At 38.7% G+C, this 20,475-nt stretch overlaps 1 protein-coding gene across 4 annotated transcripts in view; it reads left to right on the top strand.

Annotated features, from left to right (window-relative positions):
- Positions 1-10,865, top strand: part of PIK3R1 (phosphoinositide-3-kinase regulatory subunit 1) — an 84,969-nt gene extending 74,104 nt beyond the window's left edge. For all 4 annotated transcript variants that reach the window (XM_081289002.1, XM_081289003.1, XM_081289005.1 and 1 more), the window contains 9 exons: positions 1,035-1,137; positions 2,388-2,486; positions 2,588-2,768; positions 3,004-3,129; positions 3,923-4,065; positions 4,298-4,474; positions 4,573-4,641; positions 5,342-5,512; positions 6,841-10,865. In XM_081289002.1, coding sequence (XP_081145128.1) covers positions 1,035-1,137; positions 2,388-2,486; positions 2,588-2,768; positions 3,004-3,129; positions 3,923-4,065; positions 4,298-4,474; positions 4,573-4,641; positions 5,342-5,512; positions 6,841-7,030 — 1,259 coding nt within the window. In that variant the 3' untranslated portion in view covers positions 7,031-10,865. The remainder of the gene's footprint in view (positions 1-1,034; positions 1,138-2,387; positions 2,487-2,587; positions 2,769-3,003; positions 3,130-3,922; positions 4,066-4,297; positions 4,475-4,572; positions 4,642-5,341; positions 5,513-6,840) is intronic.
- Positions 10,866-20,475: the final 9,610 nt, after the last annotated feature.

Below are 20,475 nucleotides of genomic sequence, written 5' to 3'. Positions count from 1 at the left end.
TTACAACTTAGTTCTCAATGAAACTGTTGAGAAACTATTTTAAGTCAGATATAGAGATGGCTTATTCTCTTTCTTATTAAGATACTATATGATAAAAAGGTGGCTTTTCATTATTTAGTCCCGGTCTTTGTAAAATGTTCTTGATAAACATCTGAAATAATTTTTATATAAATTAAAATAATAACAGTTCTTTAAAACTTATGCCTTTAAATTTAGCTACAAATCCTAGATTTATTTCCTAAATTGTTTTCTTTCAATGTTAGTGCCCCCCCAATTAAGAAACACTGCAGCCTTTTTTATTTGTCACCAATTCATATATGAATACTGATTTGACATTGAAGAAAGGGGATAGGATTTTTAACCAGACCTGGCACATAGAGCACAATTTATCCAGCAGAATATTAACGTGAATACTAAGGAGATTTAGGTCACAGATGAATTTCTTAAAGTGGCTTTTGGCAGAACAGTGCCTGAAATACTAAGATTAGAGAAAACCAATTCCTCTTCTTAAAAAAGCTCATCTATAGCAGTATGTTTTATTAGTGCAATAGCATTTGTGGAAGACAGAGACCAAATTTGTCTTTTATACTTAAGTAAGAAGAAAATTAAAGCCAAGTCATGTTACTGCTGCTGCTCATGTTCATAGTTTCTTACTTTAGATGGATTTGACCAGGCACAGAACTTTAATATAGCTAAAAATCTAGAAGTATAGAAAATTTCATGACTCTGGGTCTACTCTGAAATTTATTTACATGGCCAGCCCAATTTATTTGTTCATCTCTAGATTCTCTGTGCCTGTCAGTCTCCCTCTTCTCCTTTTCAGTTTCGTTTCCTTTTGAGCCACACTCTAAGATTTTTCTTTTAACTGTCTTTCATCGTGTATGGAATTGTGAATTACTGGGTGTCTATTTCCAATTTCTTTTTTTCTTTGTTGTAATGGAAATGTTTATCTGAAGAAAAAAAATAGGTCTAAGTTTAAATGTTCAGTTGGAGTTGGAATTGCAAACAACTTTTCCTTTCTCTTTCACTTGCAGCACTGCCTCCTAAACCGCCCAAACCCACCACTGCAGCCAACAACAGTATGAACAACAATATTTCCTTACAGGATGCTGAATGGTACTGGGGAGAGATCTCGAGGTAAGACCCAGAACTCTTCATTTTCAGTCGATACAGAGTTTTACATGAAGAGAAGGAAAAGCACCAGCTTGCTAAGTTCCATTTTTAGGATATCCTCCAACATACGCATGAAGTATAGTTGGTTCTTTTCCAAAGACGACCAAAAAAGTCCCTGGGCGCTAGAGCACTGTGGGAGCTCAGTGCCCCAGGAAGTTAATAACCGGGAAGTTTTATTATTGACAAAGATGTCAGGGAAGCACCAAGGTGACATGGCACTGCCTTAAGGCAAAATGTAGAGGCATTCTCTGTTGAGCAGAACTGTGATTATTAATATTATTTTCTTAAACACAGTAACATAAAATGTCTTTTTTTTTTTTTTCCCCAGTTAGCTTTTTTTGGAGAGTAGAGAGTGGTAGGAGGAAAGCCTTTTAGGAATAATTTTTGTGCTAGTTTGTCAGGGACATTGATTGAAAAAATAAGTAGAATCTTTGTAGTATAGATATACCAATATGAAAGTGAATACTTTTTTTCTTTTCTTTTCTTTTTTTTTTTTTTTTTTTGTAGTACTGGACTGGGCATCGAACCCAGGGCCTTGCAAATGCTAGACAAATGCTTTACCACTGAGTTGTACCCCCCAGCCCTCATGTACCTATTTTTAATGACATTGGAATTAATATGTCCTTATAAACAAATATGGAATTAGTAAACTCTAAAAACATAACATCTAAATATAAATCTATAAGGGGTTAGAATATGGAAATTGTCTGTACTTGATGCCCAGTTTCGCTGTGAACCTAAACCTGCTCTAAAAAACAGTCTATTGCTGCTGAGTGAACACTTGCCTAGCATGCACAAGGCCCTTGATTTAATGCCCAGTGCCACCCGGCAAAAAAAGTCTATTAAGAAAGAACGTAGCGGGTAGGGTTGTGGCTCAGTGGTAGAGCACTTGCCTAGCATGTGTGAAGCACTGGGTTAGATTCTCAGCACCATGTATCAATGAGTAAAATAAAGCTCCATTCACAACTTAAAATATATATATATATATATATATAAGAGAATGTAGGGTTTGGGGTTGTAGCTCTGAAGCTCAGTGGTAGAGCACTTGCCTAGTAGGTGTGAGGCATTGGGTTCGATTCTCAGCACGGCATATAAATAAATTAAATAAAGGTCCAAAAAAAAAAAAAAAACAACTAAAAAGTGTTAGAAAGAATGTAAACCTATGATTACTGAATTCAAAAGGTAAGCATTGTCTTGTGTTCTGTTCATTCCAGGGAAGAAGTTAATGAAAAACTTCGAGATACAGCAGATGGAACCTTTTTGGTACGAGATGCCTCTACTAAAATGCATGGCGATTATACTCTTACACTAAGGTGAGTCTCAGAATGCAGCTGCAGTTGGGGTTTTTGTGACATAAAATCATATTTCTTTATTAAGAAATTTTAATACTGTTATTTTTCTTTTGTATTTACAGGAAAGGAGGAAATAACAAATTAATCAAAATATTTCACCGAGATGGAAAATATGGCTTCTCTGACCCATTAACCTTCAATTCTGTGGTTGAACTAATAAACCACTACCGGAATGAATCTCTAGCTCAGTACAATCCAAAACTGGATGTGAAATTACTTTATCCAGTATCCAAATACCAACAGGTAATCAAAACTGAATTCCTCATATTATCATAATGTGGAGACAAGATACTTTCAAATCTATAGAAAATTTTAAAGCACATAAATTACATGGAATCATGTTTGAAAAACTTTACACATGCCACAAAATTGCTAAATCAAATAGCAAGATTAACAAAATTGGCAACATGGAAAAAAAAATCTTTAAACGGTAGTAATTTGATTAAATACCTTACCAACTAAATTTATTTTTTTTTAGGATCAAGTTGTCAAAGAAGATAATATTGAAGCTGTGGGGAAAAAATTACATGAATATAACACTCAATTTCAAGAAAAAAGTCGGGAATATGATAGATTATATGAAGAATATACCCGTACTTCCCAGGTGAGTTTTTGTGAAATCTGGACAGCTTCAAAAAAAAAAAAAAAAAAAAGAATAAGAAAGGCTGTGATTGGGGGATGAAGTGGGAGGGAGGTCATTTATTTGTGAGTCATTGTTGATTATTCCAGCATAGAACTTCTAACCCTACTGAATGAAACCTATAGTTATCAGAATGGTAAATTAAGATCACATGATAACTGAAGGGGTTACTGTGAGATTTAAATTGATTTAATGTGAAAGTTTCACATTCATGTGCCCTGTTGCCAAAAGAAAAGGGGTACATTTGCCCACAGTGTTTTTCTAGAGATTAGAGCTAGGCCCTGAAGCATCTGGGAGAGAAGGCATCCTGGATACTATAACAGAAATGGCTTAAAAAGATGGAAGCTATAATCATTTTCCATAGATTGAGGAAATTCTTCAAAGGAAATGTGTGTCTCTGAAATTCTATCAGTGGTTTTTTTTTTTAAATTCACATCCCAATCTGCTAACATAGTACCATTATTTATATAACATTTACATTATATATATATGTAGTGTAGAGATGATTTAGCTTTCATAGGAGGAGATATATACAGGTTCTTTTTGAATACTGTTTTTTATATAAGGGATATGAGGGACATGAGCATCCACTGACCTTGGTATCTCAGAGAGGTCCTGGAACCAACCTCCATGATACCCCAGGACAACTGTTCTTCCAAGCTAGATGATGATATAGGTCAAAAATGCTGATACTATCTTGCAATAAGAGGTTGTTCTATGAAATATGTGACATTGTCTTTTTAAATTTTTGTTTCAGGAAATCCAAATGAAAAGGACAGCTATTGAAGCATTTAATGAAACTATAAAAATATTTGAAGAACAGTGCCAAACCCAGGAACGGTACAGCAAAGAATATATAGAAAAGTTTAAACGTGAAGGCAATGAAAAAGAAATACAGAGGTGGGTGAACTGTGACTTTTTTTTCCTCCTCTCTCTAGAAATAACCAAAATCTTTTAAGACTGCTTAAACTGATGGTCTCAATTTCTGTGCTTTGGATAATTTAAAATGATAGGAAGACATTCTTTATCAGAGGAAAACTTACAGGAAACAATAGTGAAACTTTTCATAAATTTGGGAGAACTTACCTGATGTACCCAAGTAAATACAGATAACATTTCTCTTATCTTATAGGATTATGCATAATTATGATAAGCTAAAGTCTCGAATCAGTGAAATTATTGACAGTAGAAGAAGGTTGGAGGAAGACTTGAAGAAGCAGGCAGCTGAGTATCGTGAGATTGACAAACGTATGAACAGCATTAAGCCAGACCTCATTCAACTGAGAAAGACCAGGGACCAGTACTTGATGTAAGTATTTGAAACAAAACCCTGGTAGGGGATGATTGGCGATTGCTAAGGTTAAGGACAAATTATTAATGCATTTTCTTTTCAAAACTGTTTTCCAGGTGGCTGACTCAAAAAGGTGTCCGGCAAAAGAAGCTAAATGAGTGGCTAGGCAACGAAAATACTGAAGAGTAAGTAGCTAGTTACTAAGATGACAGAGAGCAAAAGGTTGTCCTCATTTTAGGAAGACTCATGACATATTTTGTTTTCATAACAAGTGAGGAGTTAGTTACTGAGTTTGGAACATCTCATAGGAGAAAATTATAAACTCCGTGTCATTATCTGGAATTTTAAAAAGAGGAAAGTTTAGCTAAGGAGGACTTGGATTTATTTTTACTCATAGTTGTGTAAAATGACCCTGTGTCCATAATGATGTCCCTGAACATCTGAAAAATCCCAAAATATTTTTGGAAGCTTCAATGAAAAAAAAATTATGTTTAGTATATTTTGAAGGTTAAGTGTATGTTTGGTTTGAATTATTTGAAAACTGGCAGTCCTCCTATTTAATTAATTTCCCGATCTAAACTGGATAAACAGGATAACTTAATAGTTTTCCCTCTGCCTCGGTACCTCCGTGTGGTTGCTGACTTGGAGACAGAGATAGTATTTATTGCTAACTCTGTCCTGTGGAGTGACATTGGAGGCTAAACATTAATAAGAAAACTCAGGTCAGAGAAGCAGGGTTGATCTAGCTACCTGATGGTTGTTCTGACTTTGTTGGAGTCGGACAGAACAAGGTGGAAGTGGTAAGAGGGCCCTGCGGGGAGAAAGTGAGGCATGCTGGGGGTTCCTGCACTTTTTATTCAGAAACCTTCTCTCTTGTCTATGTAGCCAATATTCTCTGGTGGAAGACGATGAGGATTTACCCCACCATGATGAGAAGACATGGAATGTTGGAAGCAGCAACCGAAACAAAGCTGAAAACCTATTGCGAGGGAAGCGAGATGGCACTTTTCTTGTCCGGGAGAGCAGTAAGCAAGGCTGCTACGCCTGCTCCGTAGTGTATGTATCTCTGGCAAACTAGTTTTTATGTTTCATTTATTCATTAAGGGTAAGGATTTGAAAAAGTTCTAGCTTTGAATCTTATAGTATAGTAATGCAAAAGAGGAAATAAAATAGACACTTCTAGTTAGACTTGGATATTATGTCTATTAAGTTCTCATAGCAGGTTTGGTGATACATGCCGGTAATCCCAGCAACTCAGGAGGCTAAGGCAGGAGGATTACAAGTTTGAGGCCAGCTTTAGCAAAACAGTGAGATCCTGTCTCAAACCAGTTTTTAAAAGGGACTGGGGATGTAGCTCAGTGGTAAAGCACCCCTGGGTTCAATCCCTAGTACCCACCCCCACCAAGAAAAAAGATCTACCAAAGAAACCTGCCCTTTATTTAGAAGATTGGAGTTTGTTTTCCAATTTGGCAGCAAATGAGAGAATGAGACGTCTTTAAGTCTTTTCTCATCTTTAAAATGGAAATAGTAATGCCTGCCCCATGGTTTTTTGTTTGTTTGTTTGTTTTTGCCTCTGAAGGCTAATACCGCTGGAATCTGAGGTCATTCACATAAGAACACCTCCTATAGATAAAATATCTACATGTCAGAGCCACACGAGGAAAGACCCCTTCCCTGTCTGGCTTTGAGACCTAGTTCTGTCACATGGCCTGTTTTTCTTTGTTTTTCCCCACTTACTTCTTACTATTGTGTAGAGTCCTTTGAAGAGTGAGTTTGGGTCACTGGTGTCACCATTTGCATCACCATGTCAGAGACATAAACGTCCTCTAATAGGGAAAAGTTGTAAATACCGTATACTCCAAGGCTGACCTCCATTTACTGCAGAACTACTCTTCCTCTCAGGAATGACACAGAACTTGGAGTAGGAGAACAGGAGAACTCAGAGTAGATGCAGACATGGAAAGTTGTGTAGACCTTTTGAGGAGGGCTGAAAGAAGGAATCCTGTTATCAGTTGTGACTGGAGGGAGAGAGTGCTGCTGTCACTGGGCTGCACTCACTGTCACAACGGTTGGGAACGGCTCTTCTCTTCGCTGCCTGCTTACTGCATGCCGAACATTCTGTCAAGCACCTCACATGCACCACCTCAGCCTGTTACATTCATGTTACTCTTGTCCTCCTGTTAAACCATCTTAAAGATGAAGCTGGCCCCAGAGCTTGGCCCTACTCAAGACCCTTAGCCAGTAAATAAGTGACAGCACCCTGGACAGTTTCACCTTCCCATGTAATGTGCTCTTTCACCATGATAACCTTATTAAAGATGCCCTATAGAGCTGTGAATTGTCCTGGGCATACTCAAAAGGCAGTTGTTTTGTCTCCTCTCCAGGGTGGACGGTGAAGTCAAGCATTGTGTCATCAACAAAACAGCGACTGGCTACGGCTTTGCGGAGCCTTATAACCTGTACAGCTCCCTGAAGGAACTGGTGCTACATTACCAACACACCTCCCTCGTGCAGCACAACGACTCCCTCAACGTCACACTAGCATACCCGGTATATGCACAGCAGAGGCGATGAAGCGCTACCCTCTGATCCTGTTCCTGACGTTCAGCCACCCTGAGGCCTCTGGAAAGCAAAGGGCTCCTCTCCAGCCTGACCTGTGAATTGAGCTGCAGAAAGGAAGTTGTCAGTCTTCAGATGGGACTAGAGCTTTCTTGGACAAAAAAGAAGTAGGGGAACACTCGCAACCTAGAGCTGCAGGATGATCAGATCTTTCTAACCCAGACTGCTTATTCTTATCTTTTTTTTTTTTTTTTTTGGTTTAATTTAAAGCCACAAACACAACACAAAGAGAAAAAGAAATGCAAAAATCTCTGCGTGCAGGGACAAAGAGGCCTTTAACCATGGTGCTTGTTAATGCTTTCTGAAGCTTTACCAGCTATAAGTTGGGACTTTGGAGACCAGAAGGTAAATAGGGCTGAGGAGCCCACACCCGAGAATGCTGGGTCCAGCCTGGTTTAGCCTGGGTGTCGCTGTGCACAGTGGGCCCAGACGCATCGCACTGTGGATTATTTCATTTCTTAACAACCGAACGATATGTAGCAGAAAGGCACTTTGCTCACAAGGGGCACCTTGGGAGAACATCGGTTCATGTATGTTCAAGGGGAAATCTGTTGTAGCAAAGTGCCATAAAATGTTTTGTTTAAACTTGTCAAGATAAAAACAACCTACCAACAAAAATGGAGCGTGGAAAACAGGAGTTAAAATGACATTAAGTATATAAAATATGTACATAATATCGGATGACTAACTATCAAATAGATGGATTTGTATCAAAACCAAATAGCTTCTTTTTTGTTTTGCTGAAGGCTAAATGCACAGCGCTATGCAATTCTTAATTTTCATTAAGTTGTTATCAGTTTAAAAATATACCTTCAGAATAAGCTTTCCCCTTCCCAGTTTTTGTTGCTTGAAAATATTGTTCTGATTTTTGTTAATATTCCTTTTGTTATTCTTATCCTTTTTTTAAAGAAGAAATGTACAGAATGCCAGTTTTAAAATAATGGCTTCAGAATTAAAACTATGAAATAATTTTACAGTTTTTCTTGTACAGAGTACTTGGCGGTTAGCCCAAGGTTAAAAAGTTCATAACAGATTTTTTTTTGGACTAAATGTTTTGTTGGGCAGTGCCTGATAAGCTTCAAAGCTGCTTTATTCAATAAAAAAGAAAAGAAAAAGATGTATGAATATGACAAAGTATCGCTGAGTCCAACAATGTTGTTTTAAGATTTAAAATACGGTACCTGGCAATGTTTGTTTTATAATGAATTGTGAACTTCTTGAATCTGGGGGTTGGGGGGAGGAATAGCCAGGGGCTGTAACAGGCAGGGTGGTGGGAGGGGTGGTATGCACTTTCTCACAATTCAGACAAGTGGCGAATAACTGCAAAGTGAAGTTGCTTCTGCTTCAGTCTTTTCCCACTTTGACTTGCTAGTTGTTCTCAATTAATGATAATTACACACCTACTGTAACTCTAACCCAGTGCAGCTGGTCAGGTATTTCAGTTCTGATGAAGAAAGTGCTGAGAGTTCATTTTGGGTTTCCTGGAACAATGCTCCCCACCCTCCTTGGTTTAGCACACTGGTTTCAAGGTATAATCTGTGCATTTAGAAAATGTATTTTTTTTCCTCTCTTTTTAACATTAGTTGTGATAACCAACAAATGTTCATTTTAGAAAAAGCATGACCTGAGATTTCAATTGGATACTTGTTATTTTCCTAGCTTTCTATTCAATTTAGAACATAAAGCAAGTAGACACAGGCATCTGGTTGCTGCTCTGGGCTGTGTGGAGTTCCTTCAAGCTCGTTCAAGTCGTGGTGGTCATTGCAGGAATCCAGATGACAGTCCTTGTCATTCATCCCAATAATCGTGTGTTGTACTTGAGGGTGGGGAAAGGAAAAATTTTGTGGTGACATCTTTCCAATTTAGGGTGAGGTTGAGAGTCTCCCTCCCTGATTTACATATGCAAAAGCTGTTACTGTTCAGCAGGAATTGTACCCATGGCGGAAGGGGCGAAGGCTGATGATGATCATGGTCACTACCCTGTTGGATTAAAATGGAATCTTACAGTTTCAGTTTCCCTTTCTCAATATTAGATTCACCCACAACTTTATTTCTCTCTTCATAAAATACTAAGATGAGGGTGTTTTGTTTTAATGTTCCTTTAAAAAAAATCGTTTGGAAGAATCAGTCTAGCACCTGAGTTAATCTCTGTAGAATGTATTATTTTTCTTCTTTTTATGAAGCTACTCATTACCCGAGAGCAAAAGTCTTATCTTCGGTCAGACTGCCGCCCTCAGACTTGACTCTTCTGATCTGACCATCTCCCTCTCATTGCCAGACAATTTATGATTCCCTGGTTTTAGTCCGTCTTTGCTTTAAAACTTCCAGTGGTGATATCCTGCCACATCATAATGAAGTTTGTTAGTTACAAGTATTTGATAAACTAGACTTGTGGGGTTTTGGTGTTTTTTGTTTTTTTTTGTTTTTTGGTAGCACATCATGTATGCTATTAAATACAAATAACTTTCATTTAATTACTAAAATACATCTGAGGTCGGATGTTTCATTAAAAGCTACAATTTTTTTGCTTCAACATTCTGCAAAACAACATGCTATTTAGACAGTTGCCTCATTTTTGTGTCTCACAAGCAGAAGTGCAATAGATTTTTCTTTGAACAGAAGACAGGATTCGGTGTTCTGTGTGGCAGCGAGTTACATCAGACCTATTCCGTCAAATGCCTTTTGACCTAAGGTAGCATGCACACCAAATTTGTCCTTGTGGATGTTTGACCATCAGGGCTCTGTGGGTTCAGTCATCTCCTAACGGTTTCTGGCTCATGAGTATGAAGGGAGACAGCAGAGCCACTCCTGCTATGTGATTCTTATCCATGCATTCATTTTTTCCCACCCAATGTAGCATCCTAAAGTCAAAGCCAGAAACTAGGCTGCAGAGAGCTGTGAAAAGGCTATAGAAGTGGGAGCAGTGGGACCTCATACTCCATGCAAGAGTGATCATAACCATGTGAAAAGGCAAAAGGCATATGTTGGCAACATTTGACAATGTCACGGCCCTGGGTATATGTATATATGTATATGTGCATGGACTGTTTCCAGTACACCTTTCAGCCAAGACAGATCCACAGTCATTGAGTTCAAGTACATAACAAGCAGATGTCTAGTACAGTTCTTGTATATGTGTATGGGTTGTTTTTTCCTTTGAGATTGCTTTGTCTTATAAAAGGTGAAAATTGTTGGCAAGTGAAGTGAGAAGTTCATAATTCTTTGGCTCTTTGGTTTTTAGAAGTTACTCCTTTTAGGGAGCAGGTCTAGATGACTTATCTTGGAAATCCTTATTTTCAGTGTGTCAAGTCAAAGTGTGTTTATGTGAGCTGTCACTGTGGGGAACGAATTACTTTGTCATATAGCTGGTTATGAACTAGTAATGTGTTTGGGAAGTCCTACTGATGTTCCTTATTGGGGAAAAAAGTTCTGCCGGTTTTAACAACTGCTTTTGCTATGCATGGTATCCAAGTCAGTTGGAAGGCAGACTCTGCTATCTGTTTGAATTTAGGGTCATTTAAGGAAGGGGCAGTTTAAAGCACAATGCCTCACATGGGACAAAGTTCCAAAATGCCAAATTATTATTTTTTAAAAATCTAGTTATATAACATATTAGTATGATGAGTGGAGAGGGAATGGAATTGGATTAATTGGAAAGACTATCCAACTTAATGTTAAACTTGTCACCATGAGATAGCATTAGCTGCCCAGGATGCTGCTATTTAAAAGAGGAAAAAACAAAAAAAGCAAAACAAAAAAATTCTCATTTATATGTGTGTATTTTTTAAAGCTACAATCTGTTCGATGTTTTTACAAATCTGTTTATATGACATTGTTAAAATAAAGTTGGTCTTTTGACGAGAGGGAGGATGTCATGGTCAGTTGTAATTTTGCCTTTACAAGGCACCTAGGGTGGGTGGGTGGGGGGAGTGTGCCTCCTTGACATTTTGTTCAAGTTATAGATTCAGTGGAGCTATGTCTTGTTTTAAGTTGCTTTGATGCATTGTATTAGGTCTTCAACAGAATAAAGGTTGTTTTGAAACTTAAGTTTGGGTTTGAAATTTCAGTTGTCACCTAAGAAATATCCCCAAACAGCTCACTCTCTTCTCAATTTATAAATGTTTTAGTTTTCATTGATTTCTACCTACCCCTTTTATTTCATCATCACATTATCTCATTTTTATAAAGTGAAGAAACTGAACAGCCACATGAATGTTCTCAATGTTATTTCCATGATTTCACTTTTTTTTTTTTTTTTTAACCAGGGATTGAACCCAGGGGCACTTTACCACTGAGGCATATCCCCAGCCTTTTTTATACTTTATTTAGAGACAGAGTCTGCTGAATTGCTTAGGGCTTAGCTAAGTTGCTGAGGCTACTTATGATCTCATGATCTTCCTGCCTCAGCCTCCTGAGCCACTGAGGTTACAGGGGTTACTGCACCTGGCAATTTCACTATATTCTTAATGAGGAAAAGAAATGCTTGTATTTGTCATTTCAAGGTAGGTTCTTGCTACCAAAAAAAAACAAGAATGCTCTATTCCTGTACCCTTCCCCTCCACCATTCATCCCCAAACCTTGACAATAATCTTCTAGTAACTGGATTTTGATGATCTCTGGTTTTGTCTCTTGTATGGTTTGCATATTTTGAACACAGTGCAAGGATAGTACACGGTGGTGTGACAGTGGTATAAACTAGCTAAACTATACTATAAATGCAGGTTTTACAGTATCACTTGGTCAAGCAACAGCTCCTACTGTGAAACAACTGTTACCTTTGTTTTTTTCCTGTTGACAGAACTTATGACCATGCTACCTTGTTCGTAGATGACATTCTCTCTACATATAGGCACAGGGAGGATCCTTGATGTGTAGGAGAAATGGTCTAAGAACAGAGGTGGGGGCACACAAATAATTACTGTTGTGGCAACAATGACTAGCATTGGTTAAACATGGCAGCAGCTGAGACTCTTCTTGCCTTTCCCCTGTTCTGTGTGGTAGCACAGCTCTATATTCCCCAGGTATTTTGCCTTCTAGTTTCTAGGAAGTGAGTCTCCTCCATGGTGACAGTTCCAGCTGGACAGACCCTCTTTCCAAATTGAGCAATCCTCTATACCCCAGATCTCAGAGGAGGTTCTGGCAACCTTGCCTCCACCTGTCTTTGCTCACTCAAGCAGTGGTCCCAGCTCTATGCTGTTGCTAAAGCTCTGGTTTCCCTCACCATCCATTTGGTTTCTGAATGTTTCTGTCATCTGAGTAGTTCTCTTTATTTAATGTTCTCTGTAAGATTTAGAGTATAATCATGCATCACTTAATGACAGGAGAAAGGTGATTTTTGTCTTTGGGAGAACATTGTGGAGATAGATACAAAGCCTACTACATGCCTAGGCTACAGGGTGCCTATGTGTGATATAGCACACTTGAGCCACTCGTGAACAAAACATGAAATTCAATCAAGCCAAGCAATGCAGTCAAGCGGTGCAGTGAACATGAGGTACAGGAGGGTACTGCTTGTATGACATGACATCCTGTTACATAGTAAACTTTTATAAGCAGGAGTAATCTTTAACCATAAAAAGGTTATAAGGTTATGTATAGTAACTACATGAATCAGTAGCAGTTATTTTTTATCAGTTTCAAGTATTACACACTACACATAATTGCTATATTTTTATATAACCGACATCACAGTAGGTTTACACCAGCATCAAGTGGCTAATGTGCTGGGTTTAATGTCAATAGGCAGCAGAAAGTTTTCAGCTCCACTATTATCCTGTGGGCCCACCATTATGCATGTGATCCATAGTTGATTGAAACAATATCAAGTAGAATATGGCTATAATTTCTGTTCTCCTGACTGGTTTCTGTGATAATTATCCATTAAAATTCTCTTATCCCTTACCTGATTCAATCTTTTCACATTATACAAGTTAGAAGACATTATCCTCATTCTACAGGTGAGAAAACTGAAGCCTAAGTGTAAAATGACTTAAGATCATGTAGCATATCAGAGCCCTGAGCCGAGTACCTAGGGCATCTGACTCAAGTCAAACTCTTCATCCCGTACCAGAATATAACAGACATCCATTGAAAAGTGCACTCTTGAGTTAAAAAAAAAAAAATTCACTGATAACTCTTCCTGCTGGGGAGCTAACCATGTAACTCAATTGGTATTCAGTGGACATGAGGAATAGCAGGAATTAGCATGAGTTTCAGACCACTGTACCCAAAGTGCAGTCCCCAGACCAACAGCTCTAGCATTAGCATCACTTGGTAACACCTTCAAATGCAAATTCACAGCTTCCATCCCTCACCAAGTAGCAGGCCAGCAACTTGGTTCAACAAGTCCTCCAGGTGACCTTTATACACACCAAGATTTGAAGAGCGCTGCTTAAGTCATGTGATTATTGAAATAGTACTTCTAGTATTTTAATTAAAAAGCATCATCACTAATGAGTGATATGTTACTTTATGATATAATGTATGTTCATAGTATACATTGCACAAAGGAAATATACTGATTTGCAATTTAGGACACTCAGCCTGGCCTTATTTCTGTCCCTGTGGGAACTTGGACAACTGGACAATAGTCCAGGGCACCAGTGCCTTATCTGTGAAATCAAATTCTGGGCCTAGACAGTCTTGAGACTCCATCTAGAGCACACGCTGTGATTTGGTGTAGTGGATAAAACTACTCCATCTCCCATCCCACAATGCTTGGTTTACAATTTGGCAGCAGTTCTAACCATAACTAGGGGGTCTGGAGACTGCAGCCTACTCTGCAGCTGACTGAGCACAGGCCCTTTGTGTTGTCAGTGAGATGGCCAGGTGAAAGCTTTAGCAGAAGTGGGGTCAAATGGTCCTGCTGACATCTTAAAAGCTACACATCAGGTGAATGGAAACTGGCAGCCGAGTTCTCAACAGTGTAGAGGGGACTGTATTTGGAAATGACCCTGTCATGTCTGTCTACAGCATGAGGCACTAAGAGAATGTAGCCTACAAAATTCTCTGGGGCATAGCAGGTGGTGGGTAAATATAGTCTGTTAAGACCCGAGACGGTATCAGTCCATTTAAAAAAAACAAAAACCTTTTTGTCTGAACTTGTTCCTTAAAAAGTCTATCTAGAAATGAGGATCCTGTTGTGATATCTTAAGTGTAAATTGATATAATTGATTGTTCACTATCCAAACTTCAGATTATCTTCTCAAATACTGCTCTTTGTAATCTCCAGCTTGGTACTGATGTCATAAATCAGCTCAACAGAAAACTGCTGAGATGCTTTGGGAAGGAAGAAAAAAAGGGATAAATGAGTAACATGCTTATCTGCATTTTGCTTTTGCAAAGGAAATGTAGAAATTCCCATCTCTCTGCAACACTCAGTTACAACTGTCTAGAGCATGACCTCAGGCTTAACTTGTTAAATAAAACATTCTAAAGTGTTACCTGGCTGGGCACATGTAAAAGTTTGGCTTCTAATACGAGAACAGGACTCTCACTCTCCAACTACCACCGCTCATTGCATTAAGGACAAAGTTACAAGATAACTCCATTCATCACCAGGACGGCTCATTAGAATTATGGTTTTGACTGGAAAATTTACCACCCGCTCTATGACTAACCCACTGGAACCAATTTATTTAGAGAGCTTTCATTTCAGAGCTAAATGATTTATAATCCAAGCACTCACAAACCAAAAGAAAAAAATATGGATAATTTTATCACAAAGGAAAAAAATGTGTCAGTCACTTTATTTCATATTTATTGTCATCTAAAGAGGTCCTATGTCACATGGTTTGGAGTTTTTAGTAGTTGCTTGCTGCAGTCTGGCTGGGCACAAATCATGAGCCACTGAAGCAGGAACAAACTATTTCTGAACTCTACCAGCACACTCCATACACGCCCCCCCCCCCAAACTCTCCAAACGCCAACCACGCGGCTCCTCCAGGAACCACCAACCACCGGAATATCCCTCCTCCAGAAATCCCTCCTCCCACACTTCCCCAACCAATGGGAACTCTCCGGGAATCCCCATGAGAACTCCAAAGTAGCAGGCTGAGGCGGACAGTAAAGGTCTAATATACAACTGAATCAATCCAGCATCATCTTAATGGCTTGCCTCTCAACCAATACTATTGGCAAAATGCCAGGGGCCATTCCGACTCGGCTGTGGCTCTCAGCAGTTGCTAACAGCAGTGATCTGTTTCTTTGGACTCAAGAGAGTAGGGTATGCATCATTAGCTTATTGATTTGGCCAACAAAATTTTATTGAGCACCTACTGTGTGTAGGACACCTTACTTCCCTCTGGAGGTCTAATGATAAAGAAGCCAACTGGCTCCTTCAAAGATGTCAGTCTTCTAGTGAAGGAAAACCCAAATAACTGCCATCTATTGTAGGGACATAATAGATAGAACTGAGCTGTAAGCCTCAAGAGGCCAGAGGGTAAAGGAGAGAGGCAAAGCTTCAGAGGGGAGATAACATTTCAGATGTTACCTGGCCTAGAGAAATGGGCTCTGTACTCCCGGTGGGAGGTTGCTACTCCCATCCTTCATGGGCACTCGTGTTGCCCAGGCTAGACCACTCCCCTCTTGAATACCCTCCCCTTTCAGGTGATGTGTTCAAGGCACCATCTCCATCATGAGGTCTCTTCTAGAAGTAAATGTCCCCATCTGTGGTTCCCATGCTGCAAGTAGTTCAGATAGCTGACATCATACCCCTCACCTTCCGCAGGCCCCTGTCCTCCCTATTCAGAGACACATGCCAGGGCTTCACTTGGCATATGATGTGCAAGGAATATATCTGATCTGCACACAGTTATACCTGTTCCTTTTATCCTGGATGAGAATTTTCAAACCTAGCTGAGCATTAGAATCATCTAAGTATCAATTTAATAGGAAACCAGACCTACTAAATGGGGGTGGGGATTAAATAAGAAATGATATAGAAGGCAACTGGAACATGACTGGCACCTAGTAAATGGAAGCCAGTAAACATGGTTGTTGGCAAGACTTGACAACTAATAAAATTAGATTCCCTAAAACTGTATCTACCACTTTTGACTTAGTGTAACCATTAGCACAGGGCTAAATATATTGTAAATCAATGAAAATATTAATTTAAAATTATTTAAAAGTATTTATAATTTCTCATACCTTTACCCACTTCCAGAAAATATTTTTGTATTTCACCTTCATTGGATTACTATGGTTTAACACACTGAAAAAAAAATCATTGGTCCATGCACGGTTGGCTATTCTATTAATTATTCTAAAACTATAATTATTTAATTTATTAAACATAAGTGCTTACTGTGGCCAAAATAAAAGACAAAATAAGTGGTTAAGGTAGAGGGGAAGGGGAGAGTTACTAAAAGTAAAAATTATATCTATGGAAATTTCCAATAATTGAAGGAAAATGAACCTTCCTATCAGCCAGGCCAAAAAAATAAAGAAAAAAGAAAAACTACATGGCTATTTCCTAGTACTAATGCTCCATAGAAGGAAGTTTTTGTTTTTAGTTCATTGTGAGATAAAAATTTCCCTCTCCCCAATATTGAGAGGTATCTGTCAAAGTCATCTTTGTAAATGATAGTGCCCCTTTAACAATTTTCTTGATTAAAAACTTTTCCCAGATATATTCCTTACACCGTGCATTCTTATTCAACTGTGGCAGAAACTGAATACTGTTCTGGAAAGGATGTTCAGTGGCTTGCCTCTAAAATTGTGCTAGAGGGACACCTTGTCCATTTCCTAGCACCCTCTGGACTTCACTTGCTTCAACGTGCCCAGGAAAGCCACTCTGCAAGTTCTGCAGAAGGAAAGGCCAAGAAAATCAGGAACCACTGCTCATGTGCTCAACTGTCACAGGCCAGAAGCCCAGTGGAGAATCTCTTGCCACCTAATGTTAGTTTTGGCATGTAATAGTAAAAGTTAATGCAACTTTTCAAGAAGTCCTTGTGACATCTCTGGCAGTGCCAAGTCTCAAAGCCATGGGAGGCTGGACTCTGCACACTCTTATCCAGACAGCTTGGTCTAGTGCCTGGATTTTATTTTGTGAAAATACAGCACCACATTTTGTTCATCACTCTCCCATGGAATATATTGTCCTACTTTATTTTTACTGTTTTGTTGTTGTTGTTATTTTTATTTTTTTTTCCAGTATTGGGGACTAAACCCAGGGCCTCACAAATGCTGGGCAAGTGCTCAACCACTGAGCTACACTCCCAAGTCACCCCCACCCCTTTTTAACTTCATCCCTCAAGGATAGAATTCAATGATACATTTTAGTAACAGCCACAAAAGTCCAAATTTTCTGGTCTATTCCTAAAGGGAGGGGTTGTTATTAGTATGTAGAACTTTTGAGGAATTCCTACAAAAACTTATGAGGATAGGGTTGGGTTCAAGAAAGTTTTGACCAGGCTATGATTAAGGCATTTGGAGGGAAAGTGTCCCTGGGAAGCATTTAGTTGAAAATTATTTTTTTTCTTGAACATTTCATAATTTGTTATTTTTAGATATACATGACAGTATATTTTGACATATTGTACACATATAAAGTATAACTTATTCTAATTAGGATCCCTTTTTAAAAAAAATTTATTCTAATTTGTTATTAGGATCCCATTCTTGTGGTTGTACATGATGTGGAGTTTCACTGATGTGTATTCATATATGAACATAGGAAACATGTCGGATTCATTCTTTCTTATGCCTTTGCCCCTCCCTTCCCTTCATTCCCCTTTGTCTAGTTCACTGAACTATTTTTCCCTCCTTCCCTCACTTGTTGTATATTAACATCTACATATTAGAACATTTGGCTTTTGGTTTTGGGGGGAATGGCTTATTTCACTTAGCATGATAGTCTCTAGTTCCATCCATTTACCAGCAAAAGTCATAAAGTCACTGTACTTATATATACACAACTTTTTCTTTATCCATTCATCTGTTGAATTGCATTTAAGTTGTTTCTATAGCCGGGCTATTGTGAATTGAAATGCTATAAATATTAATGTAGCTGCATTACAATAGTATGCCAATTTTAAGTTCTTTGGGTATATATGCCAAGAAGTGGGATAACTGGGTCAAATGGTGGGTTCCATTCCAACTTTTCTGAGGACTGTCCATACTGCTTTCCAGAGTGATTGCACTAATTTTCAGTTCCACTGGCAATGTATGAGTGTACTTTCCCCCCTACACCTTAACAAATTTTTTTGTCATTGGTATTCTTGATAATTACCATTCTGACTGGAGGTTGTAAATTCTTAACAGAACTGCTCAATCCATCTCGCCTCTTCACCCAGTCTAAAGAGGCTTGAGGTAAGAGTGTGCCAGCAGGAATGTGCTGGATAATGTTCAACCACCCACTCTTCCATACATCGCTCAACACAGAGTCAGGAAAAGATGCACAGTCACACACCAATATACAATACTGCCACCATACAGATACAATGAATAAAAAATAAACTTGAGAATATTGATAATAAAATATAGTAAAACAACTAGGAACTAATGAGTTTTAAGTATTTGATTATAAGTTTTAAGTATTTGAATATAATTTTTTTTTGATTTTTAAAGATACCTGGAATTATAATTTATTTGATTTTAAGTTCATATCATTTACTTTTGAATAACTATGTATTACAACTAGCTTATAAAATAACTCAAAAATGTAGCAATTGGCTCATGAGTTGATCTGAGTCAGCTCCATCACACAAATGGCAGTTGGAAGTGGTCGAATATTAAATTGAAGGAAATTTGGGGGATGCATCAGATATCATGCACTGACTAGCTGTAGCCTTGTGTACAGCTTCTACTTGGTAGGACAATTGCTAAGAAAAGCATAAATAGCCCCACACTCAGAGGCTAACAAAATCGGTGAGGAAGAGTGGGAAACTAAATATGTTGAAGCAATGACCATGCTTTTCAGAAGACCTGCTTTATCCTATCACGGGGAAAAAAGTAGTCCCCTATTCTAAAAATCAAAGTTTAGATAGTTAAAATTCTAATATTTTTGTAGTTAAAATTCTAATATATTTAATTACAATTTACATTTTTTTTAGTTATACATGGACACAATGTCTTTATTGTGTTTATTTGCTTTCATGTGGTGCTGAGGATCGAACCCAGTGCCTCACATGTGCGAGGCAAGTGCTCTGCCATTGAGCAACAACCCCAGCCCTGTAATTACAATCTTTATTTAAAAAAAAAAAGAAAAACTACACTTAACTCTTCATGCCCACCTCCATATCTGTGACTAAAATATTTGAACATAGACCTACATAATCCCAGGACTAAGTCAGGCAGACTTCCAAATGCAGACATTTCTACAGCCAATTACCAGGCATGGGAAAGTTCTAGTAACTAGGATGAAGGGGACATGTCTGCAAGATGAGAGCAGAAAGTCGTAAAACAAACTGACTCCAGGAAATGGGGGGGGGAGGGTTCACTATGAAATTTGAGAGAAATTTGTATTTATGAAAAGTTATTTCTCTGAGTGTGGGCCTCATTGCTATGAAATGGAATAAATATATTATTAGTAAATTTTAAATTGGAGTATTGTCAATAAAAAGCAAATTAGGTACTATAGAAACTTAAACTAGTAAGAACAATTCAAAATACTCTCCCAGAATCTAGAGAAAGAAAGGGGAGATCCTGGATGGCTAAATAGATGCATCCAGCATTCACCTCCTCCCCAACAAAAAAGAGCTAACGGAGCAGGCATATAGCTGCTTTTTGAGCTGAGTGACCATGAAAGAACACTGCAGAACATGTGAAATCAGCTAGAGAGAGATTTGAACCTTGTGAACTTCAGAGGCCTGGCACAACAATATAAAAAGAAATAAAATATCTTGGCAACTGCCACCCCAGCCCCATATCCAGGGGAGGGGAGAGTCTCCCCTTTGCAGGGTGAAAGAGGTCCTAGAAAACTCTATCAATGTTGATGCTAGGAATCCTAACTACTGTAAAAAGTTTCACAATCCTGACAGATTTGCCGTCCACTTGAATAAGTAACCTGAAATCTTCATAGTAGCCTTGCTTTAGAAAAGGATCTCACATCATCTCCTAGTGAATACCCATGGTGCTGTAGCCAGGGCCCATCTAGAGAACAAAAGTATTGTCTGAGTTTGGACTGCCCTGGGGGCAAGGGGCAAAAATCCCTCCATATTACATCTATGGGACTCCATAGACATTCTGTTGCAGTGACTTGGCGCCGGGGTGAGGGGGTGGGGGTGGGAGTGGGGGAGTAACTGCCCTGTGAACTCAACTCGCTGGAGCAAAGTGCCTTAGGTCTAAAACTGCTGGGTGCCTGCACTGAAGGGATGGGTTTTGTGAGACAGAGGGGAACTGAGGACAATGCCTTCAAAAGGTAGGAGATTAGGGTGCTTGCTCTCTGAGACCCAAGG

The sequence above is a fragment of the Spermophilus citellus genome, assembly GCF_964194105.1.
Source record: "Spermophilus citellus genome assembly, chromosome: 1".
Taxonomy (NCBI): Eukaryota; Metazoa; Chordata; class Mammalia; order Rodentia; family Sciuridae; genus Spermophilus; species Spermophilus citellus.
Note: the sequence above shows the minus strand (reverse complement) of the source record. Positions and strands in the feature narration are given on the sequence as shown.